Source organism: Frankliniella occidentalis, unplaced genomic scaffold (assembly GCF_000697945.3).
Source record: "Frankliniella occidentalis isolate FOCC.00 unplaced genomic scaffold, Focc_3.1 Scaffold381, whole genome shotgun sequence".
Classification (NCBI taxonomy): Eukaryota; Metazoa; Arthropoda; class Insecta; order Thysanoptera; family Thripidae; genus Frankliniella; species Frankliniella occidentalis.
Genome location: NW_026267503.1, coordinates 13222 through 34428, shown reverse-complemented (window position 1 = coordinate 34428; position 21207 = coordinate 13222). Strand labels below are relative to the sequence as shown.

The window sequence follows — 21207 nt, the reverse complement described above, 5'->3', positions numbered from 1 at the left end:
CATCCCCGCACCCCCTATCCCCAGGCTGGTAAAGCCTACCGATCCTACTGGTCGAGACCCACGAGGCACTCAAATTCATTTAAAGCGGGATCAGTGTGTGCGGCACCACTGCCAAGGGCGCTTGGGGCCGGAGGGTGACGATGTAATTAATGCTTAATTGCGTACTGAAAAAAAAGAGTTAGGAAGAATGGAAATCGGTCATTAATTTATATTAATGTATTAATGTCACGATATTGAAAGCGTTATCCCCCAAATCCCCCAGTTCTGTCGATGACGACGCGAGATAGTGTACGTGTGTGTCGGCTGTAGTTGGCGCCTGTATATAGGGCGCAAGTGGACTCGATGTGAAGGGTGTTTGGGGACCCACCCTGGAGGGCTAAAACGGGGCCCAGAGCGTGTGCGGGAAAGAGGGGATGGGGAGACGAAAGTGGCAGGGAGTCTTCACACCTCATCCGATCTCTCTCTCTCTCTCTCTCTCTCTCTCTCTCTCTCTCTCTCTCCTCTCACTCCCCCCTGTCCCCCTCTCCCTCACCCTCTTCCTCCCTTCCTCTCCGTATCGCATCTCCACAACCTGATGCGTCCACTCGACTGACCGGCCGTTCTTGCCCCTCTGATGCGAGCTGCCCACTTTTTATTGTGTCGTATTTCCCTTCTCCTTACTTCTTTCATGCTCCTCTTCGTAACTTGACCTTAACTTTTTCTCCTTTTGTTTGGATCTTGTGTTTCTCATCCTTTATAATCTCCTGCTGTTATCCCCTGCTACGCTCCTGTCGTCCTCCTTGCTGGGGTTGCGTCTCCTAATGCTAGGGTCCTCAAAGTACCCACCCTTCCCATCTTAGGTTACCGGCTCCATGGTGGCCTGGCCATGGGCGTTCGAAAGGACGACATCCCTCTACCTCCCTTTTCCCGTCTCCCCGATGACCTGTTCAACACTGGTAAAACAAAGGTGTAAATTAACACCTTTGCAGGGGCGTTAAAGTCAAGAGGCATTAACGTTTTAGTTTTTCCCACATATTTTCTGATGAAGCAAACCAAGGTTTGTAGAACTTATATTTTCGTATTCAGCACAAAATTCCGCTTCGATCAAGCTACATGTGATAGGGGTCAAATCCCAAATGAAAGAAATTTAGTAGATTCCTGAGGGCCAGTTACTTCTTTCACCGTTCTTCAGACACATATCACAAGTAGGCTCGTTCGAAGCGGAATTTTGAGCTGATTGCGAAAATTTTAGTCCTACAAATCTTGGTTTGCTTCAGCAGAAAATATTTTGAAAAAACTGAAACGTTTACGCCTTTGGAACTTTAATGCCTTTTAAAAGGTGTGATTTCACACCTTTGTTTTACCAGTGAACGCATCCCCAGGAAATACCCGTTAAAAAAACAAACAAAACAAAACAAGAAAAGTGATGGACTGAGCGCCGTTGCAAGAGAACTTGCAAAGATTCAAAATTACAGTTTGTGTAGCAAAAAACAAATTGATAGACAATAGAAAGTTTGCTTGCAACTGCCAGTTTTTGGAGGGAGTAACCGCTACATTGCGATGTTATACGTATTGTAATCTGAACTCGTCCACTCTTTTGGCTAAACTTATCCAAGGGGTGGCCGAGGGGTGGAAGGGGAGGTTAGCTGCTTCAGAATGAAAGACGAGCAAAGTTATTCGCGCTGCTGCATCCCCCTCCTCACCCTTACGGCGGCTGTAATCATGTGCGCTGCCCCTCTCTGTTGTGTAACTGCTTCATGTACGCAAGTACACTGTTGAAGAAAGGGCAAACTCGATACGATACTTATTCGAGGCCTCCGCGCCGCGGAGGGCTCGTGTGAGGCCAGTGCGGCACACAACTTGGGCCCTTATGCACGTTGCTGTGTCAACACAACTGTGACAGATATTCTCTTATCGCATACTGGAGTATGTTTGCGTAGAGGTTTTCCAAAAAAAGTCTAACCAATTAGATTCGTTATCATTGTTTCTACGCTAGAGAGAGAGAGAGAGAGAGAGAGAGAGAGAGAGAGAGAGAGAGAGGGAGGGAGTGAGAGGGAGAGAGAAAGAGAGAGAAGAGGGAGGGAGAAAGAGAGAGAGAGAGAGAGAGAGAGAGAGAGAGAGAGAGAGAAGAGGGAGGGAGTGAGAGGGAGAGAGAAAGAGAGAGAAGAGGGAGGGAGAAAGAGAGAGAAGGGAGAGGGGGAGGGAGGGAGAGAGAGAGTGAAACGCGGCAAGTGTCCCTGTTCTTGTCTCCCAGTCAACACAATCCTCTCGCACAACACACTCCAATCCGACCCGACATGACATGCGTTCGTGCGTCTCGGAGCAGAGCGTAGGGGAGCTCTGTGATCGAGCTCGGCGGTTTGGGTGAGCTCGCCTCCGAGCTGCTAGTAGGCCCAAAGTTCAGCGATCTGAATCCGCGCATAAGCAATATGAGTTCTTCGAGGTGTTCTTGATTTTAGTATTGAAGATCGGCTATTTTTTTTTGATCTTCCAAAATCAACAAAGGTCTTTGCGGGTCAGTGTTTTTGACGATACAAAGAAACCCTGAGAGTTTTTGGACTCGTCATCATAGTATCGCGTTCTGAAACACGCAGACACGTCACACGACATATAGAAAAGTTTCGTTTGATCACGGAAGCAATATGGTTAGACTCACTAAAAGGGTCGGATCGGCTTAAGCTGCCAAGCCTTACCTCGCACACCCCCGCAGGAAGTGGCCTCCCATAAAAGAGACGCGAAGAAGTTTGGCAGCCGTACCACTGGGCCCGGCGAGGGCAGGGGGGTAGCACGGCTTCACGCATCGTAATGACGCTTACAATGAGACCTGGGGTCCGACGGCCTGCCGGTGTGTCAGAATTTCGTGAACCAACTTTACGTGTTCTGCATTTCTCTTAACTTTTTTCTCTCTGTTAGTGTTGTATTCCTGTCTTGTTGCTAATCCCCCGTGTCTGCCCTCCGTTGTTAGCCCGCTCTCCTTCTTTGTAAAAGCTATATGAGCGGGCTTATGACATCGCCCCTGTCTGTTTGTCCGTTTCCCAAGAAGGACGTGCCAGAGGTCTGAATTTTTCAGGGTAAGATTGATGTCACTTCTGCGCAACAGGTGGACTTCTGGTGCAAATCCTGGCAACCCCCCCTGAGTGGGTCTGAGGGGGTAAGAAGAAGTACAGGAAGTAGAGGAAAAACATGTGCTTCTATTGTGTTTTAAAATTTCGCCCGCTCGAACAGCTCGGCTGTACCCCTCACTGTTAAGGCGCCAAAGGGAGTCTCTCCAATAGAAAGGGGCCACAAAACGAAATGATTGTTTTAAATCTTTGATATGGCTTCCCAGGAAGGAACTCATTAAACTGGATCGCTTGGGGCGAAAATTTTGGTTGTTTGGCTCCATCTTTCATCGTTTGGGCACTAAATGAAGTGTTTCTCACCAAAATACCCCTCCCCCCAAAAAAAACTTGTCAGGAGTATGTCTTAGTAGAGCCATTGGTTCAAAGTTTTCTTCTAAGCAGAGGAGTGAGCTTATTTTATCGTGGCACATCATTCTGTTCTGTTTTTTTACAGGAGTTAACCGAAATATATAACCATATCCCTGCAACGACAATAATGTAGATGATTTTATTCAAATGGTTTCACTAACTGTTGTTTTTCGTTCCAGCCACACTATGGCAGGGCCTGCAGTGCGAACAGCCCGGCCGAGGGTGGTGTTTATGGACCCCTACAGATAAGGTAATCAACAAGCTACAGCTGCTTGGGAGGAAAATAATCAGCTTGTCCAAACATTTGACGGAACGTTGCGCTTCATAATAGGAATTACAATAACATTGGCAAGAGGGAGAAGAAGAACACTGGGCTGTAAAATCGAAGACTGCTATACCTAAGCTTATATCGTAATCAAAAATTATACAAACTGTCGTAAATTTTAGAATTATTTTTTTCACAGTGTTAACTGCGTTAAAATAAAGGTAAAATTAGGAAAATTAAAAATGAAAACGGGTTTTCTCTTCGCCAAAAGTTGATGGTGGATATAGGGGTGTCACAGGGAGAGATGTTAGATAGGGGCACAAATATGAGGCGTGCACGGTCGTGCGCGCTGCGCTGGGACACAGGAGGGGTTCGTTCCGGGAAGAGGAGGGCAAAGCAAAGTTATGAGACGTTGCAATATTAGTTGCTCCAGCTAGCTCGCTCCAGCACCCGGAACCCGGGAAGAGCGACGGCCAAGAATGCTGGTCCAATAACACCATTGTGCGTCGGAGCGGAGGCTGGCGGCCGACGGTGACGCAGTGGGGGGCGCGCGAATCCACCGAGACCGGAGCAAACGTGTCGCGCCGGAAAAAATGGTTATAATTGGGCGAGATTATTGTCGTCGCAACACGTTTGACTTTGTGGATCACATATGGCATGCACAGCCTGACTGTGGGGAATGGTATATCATGCTCCGAAGAGTAATCTTGTAAAGTGATACATATCACTTCTTTTACTTGCGACCGAGGGGGCAACAACTCAGACAATCGTCTGTACAGCTGCCTATGGAAATCATCAGGATAAAAATTAATCAAAATCCACAGAAGCGCTTGAACTAAGCGAGAGTGGAACTGGTACAAATTAGTCGAAATAAGCGTTTTCTGCCACTAGAAAACCCAAGGAATGTAAATATAATCGGACGGGAATCAGCGGGAATAAAGTACTTCAAAAATCATGTGTACACGTCAAAAAGGAGTTATTGCCCCTTCGATTGTGACAGTTATTCTTTCTTACGCATAACACTCTGTCACTTTAAACATCAGATTTTATCATGCTTTACTGTTAAAATTGTTTCGCTGACTTTGATTTTCAAGAGTACGGCCGTGTAGATCGATGGCTGGAAACTGTCGACGACGGTGAACTTTTCAGTATGTTTTCTCTTTTTGTTTGTTTTTCAGATGGCGGGCGGGGCCCGGGTCGCGGCCGGGATGGAGAGCGCCCCCCTCCGCCGCCTGCGCGCGCCCGTGGAGAGCGCCGTGTGGGGCTGGCTGGGGGTGGTGCTGGCCGACCTCGCGGGCGGGCTGGTGGGCGGGCTGCTGTGCCTGCCCCTGCTCGCCGTAGGCCTGCTGCTCCTGCCCTGCTACCTGCTCTGTCGCCGCCTGTTGCTGCAGCTGCACCTGCTGTGGCACCGCATCCGAGGTCAGTCTGTGAAAAATATCTTTCGTAACATATTTTGAATTTTTATTTATAAAATATTGAATGCCTAATGTGTAAATTTGCGTTAGCCCATTCTTGCTTATCAATAAATTCCAAGTCGATACAGTGCGCTTGTAATTTTGCTGTGTGGCGCAAGTGCCAAAAAACAACCCTGAAAATTTTAAGTCTCTAGCTCAATTCGATATCGAGTTATCGTGCGGACGCACAGACGGACAGACAAATTTTTTTCTGAACAGACGGAGTAAAACGCTTTGCTAATCGCTTAGCCAATGACGAGTAACGACTTTTTTATTATTTATGTTGCAGTGTGCGAGCGTGTGTCCGGGACGGAGGCCTGCTGGCTGAGCGCGGGGCTGCCCGTGCTCCACGCCGTGCTCGTCCTCGAGGCCGGCGGGGAGGTGATCCTGGACGTGGGCCGTCTCCGCGACCTGGTCGTCAGCCGCGTGCTGCCACAGTACCCGCGGCTGACGGCGCGGCCCCTGGCGATGCCCTTCACTGCAGGTGAGGTGCACGACGGACAAGCCAAATGGGCTGGCCCGTTCTCAGGGCTTTGTGCCTAGCGGAGTGACTTCCCGACGGCCCGCCCCGCCCCGCCACACCCCCGCTCTGTGTGCACGGGGTCGCGCGCCCCTCTGCAGCCTCATCCCATTGTGCCGGTGGAGCTGCGGCGGGTTGGGCCGGGGCCGGTGGGGCCGGGGGCCGGCGGGGCCCTCTGCGAAGGCGCCTTTGTCCGCGGGACGCTCTGCATTATTCTGCCCTCAGTCTGGCGTCACCCCGCTTGGGCCACCCTTCTTTAAGCACAGTACCCGCCAGCTGCTTGGTACCTTCCTACCCCCCCCCCCGACCCTCCTTTAACGCTCACACATTCCTGGTTACGCCGCGGAACAGGCGCACCCTTCGCCACAAAACACGGCACTCCAAATCACTCAGGCATCTCAGCAGCTTGTGTACTTTCAGCGCCCGTTTACATCCCTCCGAGGTCCCTCTATTTCCTCCTCCCCTTTCTTCCCAGCACTCTCCATTTTCTCCCTTCCTTATCTCACACGCATTTACCACGACCCCCTTTGCCTTTGTCGGTCCCAAATCGCTGGTCTGACCCAGTCACGGGCCGCCCCACCTGCGGACCCGAATCCGACCGCCCCCACTTTCCGACGCCACCTTGACGCTTGACGGCCCGCCAACACCCACCCACCTACCGCGTCTAGATGATCTATTGTTTGCCATATTTCCTAGAATACGCGCGCCTTTGTTCCTTTGCGCACGTCTCGCTCGGAGCGCTCACAGTCGGTGGCGCGGCGGGTAGGCGCTTGCTCTTAAAATTCAATTGTGAGAAATTTGAAGGTCAGCGGATGTTACTTTTGATAGCGGCTCCTGCTTTAGAAAAAGCGTTCGGTACTCAGCTTTTCAAATAAGGCAGCTACGAAACGCCGTAGTTGGTTCCAAACCCTCTCTGATTCATTACTGTTTCCTCTGCGTGTTCGAGGCCACGAGGCGCCGCGAGGCCGAGGGTGAGAAAAGTTTCGCAAGCAGGTAATGAGGGCCCTGCTGAATCAATCAAAATCTCCTTAATTGCTGCTGAGCGATGAGCAAAGCCTAGGACTCCAGTGATCAAAAAGTTTCGTGTCTGTTTGTTTGTTTGTTTGTTTGTTTGTTTGTTTGTTTGTTTGTTTGTTTATAATCTCGATAACTCGAGAACAGTAGCTCAAAATTTCAGGGTAACTTTGCACCATAAAAAGCGAGGTGCGCTCTTGTTTAAATTAAATTATAAATAATGGCACCGACTGACAAAAAGAAAGATGAGCATTTAACATTTAGTCTGTTCTCTATTATTTCTCTCCGTTACACACGCCTGGTGTAGCTACGTACGTGATCTATCCATAATAGACACAAGCTCGTGTACCGAACCGCCGAAGCGGGGCGTGCTCGGGCCGATGCAGGATTGAGTGGCTTGTGCTGCTCCCCCCCCCCTTGCACAGCCTGAAATACACAGTATTTCTCTGGGGAAAATTTGAGACATATCCGATCTTCTTGGCTCTCAAATGTTTGTGAGCATGCTGGAATCGGATTGGATTATCGCAAAATTATAATTAAAACAGTTTAGTTTTCCGGCATAATTGGGTTATTCAAAATGTCTCGTTAAACAATTGTGTATGTGTTTCCTCCCCGCGTCTCCCATCTCCATGGAGATAGATAGGTAAATGGCTCAACCACGCAGAATGACAACCCCAATCGCATGCAGTAGAGGTTTTTCAATATCCGCCCGCACACTCCTCCCCCCTCCCCCACCTCCACTCCCCTCTTCTTTTCCTCCCTCCTGAGCACGGATAGAAGAAGGGGAGATGAAAAGGGGAAAGGGTCCTTTCAACCGCACCCTGCTCCCTTCTCTGCTAATAGAGGGTATCCCTTTCCATCTACCCCATTTCTTAAGCCCTCTCAAACATAATTATGTTTTTCCGAGCATACTGAAACGAACTCGTTTCCAACGATGGCTCCCAGACGAGGGACGGCGGGACCGGGCGGGACGGCGCGTTCCTCAAATATTACAGGTGGCACCAACAACTCCCGAAGACTATCGGCACGAAATAAACCCGTGCCAGGTCGGAGGTCGGACTGGGGTTCGGTTATCACACATAGCTCTTTACGAAAGTAGCTTGGCGGAAAAAGTCTTCGGCGTGGTGGTGGGTACATATCCGCCAGCTTCTAGTGTGGCTATTGCGGTTTTGTGGTCCACTGGAGCGTTTGCGTCCGCGGTTTTGGGCGTTTGGTCCCTCGTCTTTTGAACCAGACTCGTCCTTACGAAGCTCTCCCCCTCCCTCTCCGCTCTCCTCTTGGTACAACTGTTTACTCTTACCAACAGCCCGACAAACGCCGGCGGCGGCAGGCGAGGCAGGCCCGGCTCCTGCCGAACGGAGTTGCCGGCGGAGCGAAGTGAAGCTGGCAACTTGGTTTGGCGGAAGGGCGGGCCGGCTTGTTCTTCTTCCGTAGTCCGCAGATTTATTTACATCATTTCGGCAAGTCACGAGAGCATGGCGCCTGCGATACTCGGGGTAGGCCATCCCGCAGTACACGCAAGCACTGCACAAGTACACGTTGCCTGCCTACCAGGCGCTATGGGAGCGTGCTGAGGCGAGGCGGCTCAACTCAAACTGCGGCGCAACCCGGCTGCTGCTTACCTCCTGTAAGGCGTGGGCCGGAAAATAAAAGAAATTTAAAGGGCCGCAGCAGCACGGCCTGGAAGTTTATACTATGAATAGTTACTTAAAGGTCGGGACGCAGGCCCGACAATCGCTGCCGGCAGCACTGGTAAAACAAAGGTAGGATATCCTACCTTTAAAAGGCGTTAAAGCTCCAAAGGCATTACAATTTCTGTTTTTTCGAAATATTTCTTTCCCATGGAACAACATTGGATTCTAAAACCTATTTTCGTAATCTACGCAAAATTCCGCGTCAAACGAGCCTACATATGATGGGGTTCTGTTCAAAAATGGCATAGATTGATTTCATTTTTTGTACTTTTTGACTTGCTTTTCATTTGCTGACCGCTTATCTGAACCCTATTACATGTAGGCTCGTTTGACGCGGAATTTTGTGAGGAATGCGATAAATCAAAATGTGATTGGTTTGCTCATATAGAAAATATTTTGAAGAAACTGGAAATATACTCTTTAGCACCCCTAAAACGAGTTTAACGCCCCTGGAAAGGTAGGACATCACACCTTTGTTTTTCCAGTGAGGCCAAGTACGCCCGGCCCCTGCAGAGCTGAGTTGCTGGCCTAGAATGTCAGGTAATCCGTTGAACACGAGATCGCAGAGTCAGTTCCCCCTCGGGGAGGGGTGAACACAGTGCTCCTGGCGGCCGCGCGCGGAAACAGTTATTTGAAGGAAAGGGTGTCGGTACGACAAACGGCAGTCACTGATGAACAGCTATATGACTTTTTAGTCTTCTTATACAATTTACAATAAATAATTATCAATTATCTCTCTCGTGGTGCTGGAGTGAGTGACGTCTTCTGAATGCACGTTGAGATGGTTAAGCGCTGACGCAGTCGCCTCTTTGCCTATCCCGGAGACGCGGTTTGCAACGGAATCCTGTGAGCCTCTGACGTGTCCCTGAGCAGCATAAAGCTTTAGCCCCCCTCCAACCCGATCCGCTATTCAGCCCCACCTGTAAGCTCATTAATCCTTGGCAGCAGGGGGAGGAGGTGGGGGCGCTTTCGAGAGAGAGAGAGAGAGAGAGAGAGAGAGAGAGAGAGAGAGAGAGAGAGAGAGAGTCAACAGCCATCTGGGAGCGTGGTGGGGTTCGCCGGTATTTGCGGACAAGAGAGCCGAGTCCGTGTCTTGAGCGCCGCATTTACCCGTGAAGAAACCCGTTTCCACGCGGTATAAGGCGTATTTATAGCAGTCTTGTCGATATTGTTGTCTTAGGTGGCGGCATGTGCTGGGTGCCTGACGCCGACTTCAAGATCAGCCGCCACATCTACCCGGCGGATTGCGGTGGAGACGGTCTGCAGGTGCGCTTCCCTGAAATAAAATAACACCGCTCTCATAAGAAAGCATATCGTTGCATTTATTGTGCTAATTTGTCTCTTTGTAAACCGATGAAAACGGTTGTGAAAACTTATGTGTCTGTTGGTAGGTGTACGTGTCGCAACTGCTCGACAAGGAGCTGCCGCCCGACCGGCCGCCCTGGGAGATGCGACTGTTGCCCGGGTGCGGCGCGCGCAAGAGCGAAGTGGTGGTGGTGCTGCGGGTGCACCCCGCGCTCGGGGACGGCGACGCCCTCGTGCGGCTGCTGTGCCACGCGCTCGCCGACAACCCCATGACCAGGCCCAAGCAGGTGAGGGTGCAGCGCTAGCGCTAATCACGTTTAGCAAACTCTGTATCCACCTCAAGAATGGGTGGGCGGCTCTCCGATCCTTCTCAAAGAAAACAACGTATCGGACTGACAAGTAAATAAAATGCGGACTGATATTGCGCCGGCAGACAAAGGGCGACCCGGTCAAGAGCTCGTTACTGAGGTCGAGTGGCTGGGGGAGCAGTTGGTAGGAGGGTAGAGGGGGGTCTGTTGAGGACTGCGGGCGGCTACGAGATGGCCATAACAGCCAACAGGTCCCTTGTCTCGGCCTTTACTTCGGCAATTTGTTCCCCCATTCTGAGGCGGACTGCTCAGTCAACGGAAACTCGAAAATTAGAAAGAATGAAGGCTCCCCTCCCCACACGCTTTTCATAAGGATGAATGAACGCCATTTGGTCGTCAATATGTTTCTACGCAGGGTAAGAATAGAGATTTGTTTCAAATCTGATAAGAATAGAAACAGTGCGGAATCTTATTTGCTGTTTAGGCAGGGCAGACTGGACGAATATAGTGGAAGCTCGGCAGTTCGGCTCATCGACACGACAAGGGACTTCCATTATAGGCCGGCCTGCAACACGTGTCCGTGGCTGCCTGGCGCCTGATTCAGGAGATCGTTGAAGAGGAGCTCTCCTATACTTCCCGTATAGCTCCGTCCTTGTTGCACTATGGGGCAGGTATAGGAGAGACCCGCTTGAACGATCCTCTGAATCAGACGGCTGAGCGCGCCTGGTGGGCGTGGGGCGACTGGTGACTCACCCTCCTCCTTTTCCCCCTTTCACTCTCCCCTTCTCTCGCTAACGGCGCTCATCTGACGCCCCCTCCCCTCTCAACCCCCACACGCCCTCCCCTTCCAATCTCACTGCAATTTCCATCTTGCAGTGTTCCACCAATTTTCGTCCAATAATCGAAATGAACCTTTGCCTCGAAACGCACTCAAATCTTTGGCTAACGAGGTGGATGTACGTACGCCAGGCCACGTCTCGCGTAACAGGCTTCGCGATATCTCACGAAACACTGTTGCGCTGCGACGCGCCTGGCATACATCTACGTAAGGCCTACGGTGCTGACACCCGAGTCGGGCGAAAGGCACAATCGTAAATAGACCTTTAGCCCCCAAAGTCAAAATGGCTTATCCCTAGGGTTTTATTTTGACGAGCTACCTCCGAGGCTACCTCACTAGAGACCATCAAAGGTACAATAAAAATTTGGGCCTTCTAGCTCAAACCTTTCTCGAGTTGTCGTGATGACAGACAAACAGACCCACACACAGACAGACGCGAAATTCTTTGATCGTCACTGGTGTAAAATAGGCTTCGTTAATCGCTCAGCCAATTATTTTTCCTTAGAGACTGCGAGAGAAGTGCTTGCGCTGTGCTGTAAACTCGTGGGCGTCCTTTGTTGCCTGAGCGATTAGCGAAGCCCATTACTGCACTGGCCTAAAAAGTTTTATTCCGGTTTTGTGTTTGTCTGTCTGTACGCACGATAACTCGAGAAGGAATTACCTAGTTAGCGACCTGGGAATTCCAGGGTCGTTTAGTGTCCAAATAAAAAGACAGATCGAGTTCAAAGATGATCACTGTAGCTCAAAAATTGGCTTTTTTGATTGGAAACCGCAGATCACAATGTTTTTAAAAAAATAGTTTTTATTGATATCCTAGGGGAAACTTTTAAAAGAAGACTCTAGTCGAAAAGTTCGTCCTTTTCTGTCTAACTTGTACAGTTTAGGCTCTAGAGGGCATTTCTTGACGAAAATGAGGTGAAAATGACTAAATGGTTCATAAATTCGTAAAAAAAGCTTGATGTCGAAAAACTTTAAAGGGAGTGCCCGCTACAAGGACATTTGGTGTCTCACCACACCCTTCCTCCCAGCGTTCTAGGTGCACCATTTCCACCTACTATCACGAAAAAATCGACTTAGAATCTGACAGAGGAACTTTTATTGAAAACCTTTATCAAAAATCTGAAGTTTCATTTCCATAGTTTTGGAGTGATTAAGTCCCTGACCTGACTTGTGCTGTGACCATGCCAAATTTTGGGGCCGCAAGGCCTTATTTCCTCATAACTCGTCTCGGGTGTCAGCCAGCGACGCAGGCCTGCGTCAGGCGCGTCGTAGCGTGACAGGGTTTCGTGAGATATTGAGAAGCCTGTTACGCGAGACGTGGTACGGCGAACATACCAGGTGGCTGATTAACCCCGCGCACTTCTGTATTTAGACTATTCCGCACGCAGGAGTGCGGGCGGGCTTGTCTATCACCCCTGTCCACGGCGCCTTACGGGCCGGGTGAGTATGCAACCCGCCCGCACTCGTGCGTGCGGTACAGTCTAACTACAGAGGTGCGCGGGGTTAATCAGCCACCTGGTATATAGCTAGTACTCTGCTCTGTATACCTCATCTCGTTGCGTGACGGTGATGCCCGCTTGTGCAGGTGCGCCGCTGCCGGCGCGGGCTTCTCCGGCACTCGCTGGCGCTGGCGCGGGCCACTGTGTCGGGCCCGCTCGCGATCCTCGGCTGGCTGCTGCTGCGCGCGCGCGACAACAACCTGCTCCTGGGCGGCCAGGACGCCGCCGGCCATGACGACGAGGAGGCGGCCGGCGGGGTGCGCGTCGCCTGGTCCGCCGGCATCGCCCTCAGCAAGGTGAAGCGCATCCAGCAGGTGTCGCGCTGCAGCCTCAACTGCGTCATGCTGGCGGCGGTCGGCGGTGCGGTGCGCGCGCTCCTCCAGGGCTGCGGCGTGCGCCTGCCGCCCGATCTGCAGGTATGACTGCAACACAACAACACACTTGTCATGTTTAGTGCTCCAATGCCTCCAGAGGCTTTATGAAATAATCGTCTCATCATTTTTCGTCAATAATTTTCCAAAATTATAAAATTGCTGGTGGGAAACGATTGTGTGCAGGTCACCCTTCCCATCAGCATGCACCGGCATAAGAGTCGGATGGCTAACCACATCAACCAGCACCAGGCCGACCACTTCAATCACCACCATCACCATCCCATTCATCACCACCACCATCACCACCACTTCCAGCTGGCAGGCAGCGTGGTTGGCGACATGTACCCGAACCCTGCGCACGTCAAGAACAACAACAATAACAACAACCGGTGCAGAGGTGGTGGGCCGCTCTCCAACAAGACCGTCCCCGTAGTGATCGGTCTCCCCGTCAGCGTGGAGGGTGCCGTGCCGCGCCTCTGGGCCACCAGGAGGTGCCTGCAGTACCTGCGAGCAGCTGCAGGTGCGGTTAGGGGTTGGAGGGGGCTGGCGCCTCTAGCCCACCAGGTGGTGCCTAAAGTACCTGCGAGCAGGTGCAGGCAGGACGGGCGCAGAGGGTGTAGGGTGCGGTAGTTAGAGGTTGGAGGGGGGGGGGCGGCGCCCGTAAGGTGATATAGAGATCTACATTACACCTTAGGCGCCCGGGCAGGTGGGGCACTCGGCGTCGCATGTAGCTGAGTGTCACAAGGCTCCAAGCGTTAACAATTTTCCGATTTATCTGACAACAGCCGGACATAACCATCAACACGACACCTGAGAAGAATAACCGCTTACCTCTGCGGACTGGAAACAAAACCGCTTACTTCTGCAACCCTCAAACAAAACCGCACACCTCTGGGACACGCAAACAAAGCCGCTTAAATGACTTTTTTACCCATTCTGAAACATGGGTATCATTCGAAAGATAATTTTTCAGTGATAATTTTGATACCAGTATCTCAACATGTGTAAAAAATTCATTTCAGCGGCTTTGTTTGCATGTCCTAGAGGTGAGCGGTTTTGTTTGAGGGTTGCAGAGGTAAGCGCGTTTGTTTCCAGTCCGCGAGGGAAGGCGTTGTTCTTCTCGGGTGTCGAACATCGTTTTGATGCCACCTTTTTGTCGTTGTTCCAGACCCAGAGGTAGTGTACCTTGCCTCCTTGGGCGGGTCGTGGGCTGGACGCTTGCTCTCCTCCCTCACCGACAAGGCCTCCATCCAGTTCGCCACCCTGGCCGGGCCCTCCTCCACCGTGCTGGTCGGCGGCGCCGTGCTCAAGGCCGTGTACCCGCTGCAGCCCGCGCCCGGCCGCCTGGGCATCGCCGTCTCCGTCCTCACCTACGCCGACCAGGTGTTCGTGACGGTGGCCTCGGACACGGCTCTTGGGCCGGCTGGAACACTGCTGCTGCAGCACTTCAACGTGCAGGTGAGCGTATGCACACGCACGTGTAAGTGGCAGAACGAAATCACGTGGACTTCACTCTTGGTATTTCTTATAACATGATTCAAAGACCAATTTTAGCCCGCTCTTCTGCTTAAAAGCTACATCCCAGTAAGAAATGTTTGTCGAAACGATGTCGTTTCGCCGTCGATTCGACCAGTTTTCCATCGTTTCGAGGTCGTTTCAGGCCAAGCCAGACCCGCTCCCTGCCAAACCGAGTTGCCGGTGGAGCGAAGCGGAGCTGGAAAGCTTGGTTTGGTGGAAAAGCGGGCCTAGCTTGTTATTATTCTCGAAACCAAAACATTCCTGAGAGTGTTGACGGTACATTCGTGATTAAAGATGACAAAAAATGCAGTTTTCTGGGTATATTGAGTAATGGAAGTTTGCTGGAAGGGACACCACCCCTGAAGCGGTGCAATCCCCTCGCCAACCTCTAGTGGGGCCGGTGGGGGCGTCCTAGTCCCCGATGCCGCATCCGTCATGCTCTCCTCGTACTCCTTGTGACAGATCGAGCTGCTGTGGCGCCTGCTGCGACACCGGCGTGCCCCAGGCGAGGCCAGGCCACCACCCTCCGTGCGCCGCGCCGACGTCCAGGTGTCGCCCGTGGGCGAGGTGAGTACAACAGCCCTGCGGCTACTCTTTACGTACAAAAGGGAGTAATTTTTAGCCTCTTTTCTCTGAGAAAAAAAGCTTCTTATCGCCTTGATCGGTGAGGAGGGATAGTGCGAAACCGACGACATTTCAGTCCTCAGGAATCCGCTGAAACAAGACTTTAAGTTAAGCCATAAAATCATGAAGACAGACAGACAGGCACGCAGGCACCAGGCCGTTGGAATAAGCCCCGCTATAGACAGCTTTTTCAATGCAGACGGGCGGGTGAAAAGGAAACGAAAAGTGAGGCCAGAGGTATTCGAGGAGAGTCTGCCGCGCAGGGCTGGGCTGGACGTCGCCGCAGGTGCGCGGAGCTCCCGTATCCCCCGCCGCCGGAGCGCCTTCATCCCCCGTCCCCTTACCAACCATCTGTACGTGCCGGGGGAGAGCATGGCTCGAGCATGGCTCACAGTCAGTCCGGACGGGGCGGCCCAGCCGGCCCAGACGTCTGACATACTGACATGTAGGCGCGGAGCCCCGAAACGAAATATATTGAAAACAATGGCAAAAAGTCAAGTTTTAAGACTGTTTGACAAACAATACAATCTAAAAACTGCGCTGGTTCTTTTTTTGTATTTTTCTGAAGCAAAGCAGAAGGGTGGGGTGTAGTCACGGTGTTGCCCCGTTACAGTCTTTTGTCATGTGAAAGGAGCAAATCTCTAGGGCCGCAGGCCCCCCACCGGAAGTTAGTTTACCCAAATATGCAAAGTGATTTACCGGTCACATTATTTATTTGGTTATGTTCTTCAGTAAATCGCGGGACTGAAATGGTCGGGCCGCAGGCCCGACCATCGCCGCCGGCAGGCCAAGCAGGCCCGGCCCCTGCCGAACGGAGTTGCCGGCGCAACGAAGTGGAGCTGGCAACTGCGTTTGGCGGAAGGGAGGGCCTGCTTGTTTTTAAACAAACCCGTTAATACCAAACCGGGGGGGGGGGGGGTGCTAGGTGCTAGCGTCATGGTTTAATTTTGCATTTTAAACCGCGTCGGGGTAACAGCCCAATGAACACCTTACTCTGAGTAGTCAGCTCCGCACCCTCGTGAAAAATACCATACAGTTTTCAAACTTGGGGTCAATAATGCACAAAGGCACCACGCAAAAAAGAAAGACTCAACAAAAAATTAAAAAGTGCTTTGTCTATAACACCTTTGCACAAACAGACGGACACGGTCGGACCTGACACGTGTGGGAGGGAGGAAGCACACAGACAGGCGCGAGGACCGGAGACTCCGGGCGAGGCGGCGCCCCCCCACGTAGCTTATCGGAAGCGCCTTGGGGAAGTCCAGCCAGTCAAGCATGTCCCCGGGAAGCGCGCGGAGAAGCGGGAAACAAGGGCACGGCAGAAATGCCCCCCCCCCCTACCTTTCCAACCCTCGCGCCATCATTCGCTATGCTTCGTTTGTTCACGTTGACGCTTGTCTCCTAGACTCTTCTCTCTGTCAGACGTATTTTTAGTCTTCCTCCTTGCTTTTTCGTTTTACTTATCACGACTACTTTCATTTCTGTTCCCTTCCATTCACGCTCCCCCCCTCCTTCTCTTTACCACGCACACTCACTTTGTTTTACTCTCCCTCTTGTCGTTACTTTCGCCCGTGTTGTTAAAGCTACGTCTCTCTTTACTTTGCCCCAAACTTTTCTCATACTTGTCGCCATCCCTCCTAACCCAAATACCCCGGACCCAGGGACACTCTCCCTCACCTACCTCCCCTTTACTTTGCACACAACACGTAACTCCTCTCTCACTCGCACCCGCTTGCTAACGCCACGAGGTCACTCACCGCTTACTCTTGCTGCACAGCTGACGACCAGGTTGTGCTACGTCCAGGGCGAGCTGGAGCGGCTGGCGAGCGAGGACGTTGTCGACGGAGACGGGGAGGTGAGCGGCGGCCAGGACATCGCCCGGCTGTCGTGCCTCAAGGCGGAGTTCACCTCGCTGCTGCACGAGGTCCGCAAGCGCCAGGCGCGCGCGCGCAGGACTCAGGACAAGGCGCCCTGCCGCCGCCGGTCTGAGGTGAGCACCAGGGTCCTGGACCAGAGGGTAAGGGTTGGGTGAGAGTGACCACAAGACCCCCTCTGCTGTCCCCAGGTGCGCGTCGGTCCGGCGCGGCGACGTCAGAAGCGGGCAGTGTCCTTTTCCCTGCCACAGCGCCCGGGGCTGTCCTTCGGTGGGCTGCTGGGTGGCGCCAGTCCCAGTGGCCGCCTGGGCGACGACACTGTGGACACGCCGCCGTCGACGCCTAGCCGTATGCTGTCCCCGGTGGCGGCGTCGCTCCCCACGACGGCGGGGCCGACCGTCACCATCAGCATCCCGGAGGAAGATCAGGAGGCAGAGACGGGCCGACACTGGGTGCGGGCGTCCTTTGAGCGCGCCGCCCGACGCTCGCACGCCAACCTAGACCCGCAGCTCGCCGAGTACTTCCGTAGCGTGCAGGCGCCGGGCGGTGCGTACCCGTGCCGGTGTCACCTGAGCGACTCGTCACCCTCACCATCCGGGACTGGCTACGGCAGCTGCTCCAACACATCGCAGGTAAGTGCAAAGATCTGGAGAATGTATAGTTTCGCTGCCCCCATTGACCACCGCTCTGTCACAGGATGAGGACGGCGTCGAGCCGACGTCGACGTCCCGGCTTGTGGCCCGGCACTTCGACCGCCGTCGCACGTCATCGCCGGAGCAAGAGTACGAGGCCATCGCCGAGGCGTACTACCCGGTGGAGCTCAAAAACCGCGCCAAGTTCAGCGTGCCGGAGGAGAGCCCGCCTGAGGCGCCCGCAGCCAGCGTCACCGAAGCGCGCCGCCCTTCCTGCCTGAAGAAGACCCAGCGGCGAGACTCCACGCCGTCGGACCAGTCCTCGCCTTCGCTGTCCACCAGCGTGTTGCACCAGCTGCGCTCCTACTATGACGAGTCGTACCTCGCTTTCGGAGACGGGTCCCCAGAGCAAGACCCGTACCGCTACCAGGAGCACGGCGAGGACCTCAGCACACCAGAGGACATCGACGACGAGCTTCCCCCCGCGCCCCGGGAGCGCACCGCTGCCTTCTCCCTCAACGCCTCCGCGCGCTCGCCGCCCCGCCCGGCGAGGTCTCCCCCTCGGCAGCCCACTCTGTTCCTGGAGCCACCGCCGCCCAGCTTCACGTGCCGGGACGCTGATCAGCTGCAGTACGTTGACGACTCGGACTCGGCCGCGACGCCGTCCGTGACCCCGGCCAACGAGGTTGTGGCCCTGGTTCACTGGCCGCCCGCGGACCAACGCTCGGACCAACGGCATGGCCAGCCCAGCAATCCCCGCTCGCTGTCGCCAGGCGACCTGGCGGTGGTACCAGGTAAGCACTGGCTTTAAGGGGAGTTATCGTTGTTTGTAAACTCGTAGGACGGTCTGCTGCTAAAACTACTGCGGTGTTGCAGCCGAACCATGCGCGGGGGCGTCGTTGACGTCCACTTCGCCGCGACCCAAGTTCCTGACGCAGTCCTCGTCAAGCTCTGCTGCCAGCCACTCGGCCAGCCCCAGGAGCGTGTCCAGGCACCGCCAGTTCAGCGCAGACAATGGATACTTCGACGAGAGCGTGACCGTCAGCTTGGACCGCGGGGCGTCACTATCTCATGACGGGCTCTCCGCGCTGTCAGGCTCGGGGCTGTCCACCACCACGGACTCTGTCATCAACCTCACCGGCTCCTCCGTGTCGGTGTCCGCCTCCCCCAGGGCTTCCCCCAGGTCTTCCCCCAGGGCTGCGACTAGGGACGGGCTCGAGGCCTTTAGGTCTTTGTCAGAGGAGTCCGCCCTGCTGCCACCGAACTGCCTTCACCCGCACTCGGTCGGGGAGCTTTCCTCCCAGAACGCGAATATGGTGCGACCAACGAGTCTGATCATCAAAAAGACCTACCGGAACTGATTTTAAAGGGTTAATTCCATCTGTTCTTTGTATGATTACCTCTGCATGTTTCGAATTTAAACTGTGTGATATGTACAGATGTCGTTTAGAGTAAGTGTGAGACAGGCCGTGACATGTCTTCAACTTGTGTGAGTTGTTGGTAAATGTATACTATAGTAATAAGGAAAAGACAGTGGCAAATGATGTTTAATTCTACTCCGCACACAAAAATGCCAAAGTAATATTTCTACTTATTTTAAAGACATGTGCCACAAATACGTACCAATATATATATATGGCAATTATGTTTTCTGGAACATGAAGACTGGACTATGATAGCTCTGAAAGACAATCAGAGCCTCTTTCTGTGATTCCTTAAAAACTTTCGGATTTGAATGACAATCAGATTAGGAAGTCACAATTCTTTATGCCAAAAGCAGTGTGTTTTCCTGTACCTGCAAAACTATCTACTTTCATTCCGGCGTTTACCTGTGAGGTCACATCACAAGTTTTTGGCAAGATTCCAATTTTATTTGAAACAAATTGTTAGTTTTTACTATTGACCTGCATAGATAGTGCTCGAGTGTGTCAAAATTTATTATATTTCAAACTGTATTATGCTGTTTTAAACAATACGGCAACTTAACGTTTCAGCATAACTTGTAAACACTGGATAAAATCCAACATAGTCCAGATCGACTACTGAAAACAAAAAGTTCGTATTTGAGAGGGTTTGCGTGAGGTCGTATTTCCCAGTGTTCGCTTATAGTGTATTTCGACTAACGGAGCAAGAAGAATAGCGGGTAGAACATTAAGGTTCCTGATTTACTAGAGTTACCCCTACTACCGGCGTGACATAAGGCGTGACGCTCTCGACCAATCGGTAACGTTGATGTTCTACCCGCTATTCTTCTTCCTCCGTTAGTCGAAATACACAATTAGATCGGATCTTGCTAGGGTCCCGGAGAATGGTCGTAAGTCCATTTTTCGTCGATTTTGAGAGATGCATATCATTAGAATGAGGAAAAATTCTCTTTCCAATAATATGCATCTCACGAAATCGGGACGCTCACCACTAGGCCAAGAGGACTACACTCTTAGACCTACGTTCGATATCCGATACTATCTCCGGGCATATCCGACATTCGTCGATGTCGGTGCTGTCGGATAGGTCGGGTATGTTGCAGGTCGAAAGTCGATTATTGGCTAAGAGAAGACGGACATGTCGGCGTAGTCGGATACGTCGGGTATGTCGGAAGTCGGAGGTCCAAGGTCAGGAATGTCGGAAATGTCCGAATGGCGATATGTCAGTCTCCCTCAACCTGATAACGGGGCATGCATGCATGACACCACATCCCGACATTTTCGACGTACCCGACCTTCCCTCCCTAGCTGTCAACCAATTTGCGACTTCCGACATACCAGACCTCCCGGCAGTCCCGACTCCGACATTCCGTCTTGTCCGTCCTCCGCAGTCCGACATTCGTCCCAGGTCCGGAAAGCCCGACAAGAACGACGTCTGATACATTTCGGACATAATTACGAAATAATTTCGACTTCCGATAAATTCCGAAATTTCCGACCTACCGGATGTAAGGCCAGCCAACCAGAGATTTTCAGGGGTCGAGATGCAATAAAAACAGTTATGCTGAAAAAGTTGGGTTTTTAAAGAAAATGTTTTTAACTCCAAATGTGAGACTAAAACCTATTTTTCCCTTCGGTGTTAAAGTTTGAGCTAGATGTGTGATCAATAAATCTTCAAACTGATAATCTTTTTTCACTACTTCAAACCGTTCCTTTATCTTTTTCCTTCACTTAGAAACTACCACTGCAAAATTCTTCGGTTCGGTTTTGGTTTGCCTAATATTATGCGTCGAGCGCATAAAACTCTCTGCACTGTGAGCAAGAATCGTGAACATAAGCGATAAAACATTGTGCGCACGAATCCTCAAGGGCACAATCAGGTTGCTGCCCCGCCCATCGGCTGGGCGCGCGGCCCTGCGCCCCGGCCGGCCCGAGAGAGCACGTTTTTGGCCAGGCCGATGTCGAAAAAAAACGTGAATCGGACTTTCCTCAGAAAATGTTGAAGCTACAGCGCCCCGACTTCGCCTGTAAATTACTCTAGTAAAACTAAACAGATCCTGTAGTGGGCAATCACCTACCGAGAAACAAGTTGTATATCGTTTCAAAGTAGGGTCGTAGTTCGAAATTTTTAGAACTTTGATTTCTAACTATTCATCCCTCAGCGACCTGGCTTTGCAAGGCAGTTTATATTCATGGGCCGAACATTCCCTGATAACTCCTATCCCCTATCCCCTGGGGTACAAAATAAAAAAATGAAAAAAATACCCCCAAAAGTCAAAACTCGAACCTACGACACGAAGAGCCGAAACGAGCAGCGATCCGGCACGCAACTTTCTGAGCCACCAGACAGCATACGAGAGACGCGATTCAGCCCCGGTATAACAGTCACGACCAAAACATGCCCTACTGCCGGTT

General features: G+C 52.1%; 1 protein-coding gene across 2 annotated transcripts in view; it reads left to right on the top strand.

Moving 5' to 3' along the window:
• Positions 1 to 20478, top strand: part of LOC113214573 (uncharacterized) — a 63861-nt gene extending 43383 nt beyond the window's left edge. Inside the window, exons 2-14 of one of the 2 annotated variants that reach the window (XM_052274352.1) lie at positions 3629 to 3699; positions 4893 to 5133; positions 5458 to 5652; positions 9577 to 9662; positions 9788 to 9988; positions 12433 to 12762; positions 12904 to 13240; positions 13889 to 14178; positions 14701 to 14805; positions 16667 to 16852; positions 16928 to 17368; positions 17433 to 18162; positions 18245 to 20478. In XM_052274352.1, coding sequence (XP_052130312.1) covers positions 4893 to 5133; positions 5458 to 5652; positions 9577 to 9662; positions 9788 to 9988; positions 12433 to 12762; positions 12904 to 13240; positions 13889 to 14178; positions 14701 to 14805; positions 16667 to 16852; positions 16928 to 17368; positions 17433 to 18162; positions 18245 to 18729 — 3627 coding nt within the window. In that variant the 5' untranslated portion in view covers positions 3629 to 3699 and the 3' untranslated portion in view covers positions 18730 to 20478. Of the gene's footprint in view, positions 1 to 3628; positions 3700 to 4892; positions 5134 to 5457; positions 5653 to 9576; positions 9663 to 9787; positions 9989 to 12432; positions 12763 to 12903; positions 13241 to 13888; positions 14179 to 14700; positions 14806 to 16639; positions 16853 to 16927; positions 17369 to 17432; positions 18163 to 18244 lie in introns of both variants that reach the window. The other variant, XM_052274351.1, reaches the window with a different exon arrangement.
• Positions 20479 to 21207: the final 729 nt, after the last annotated feature.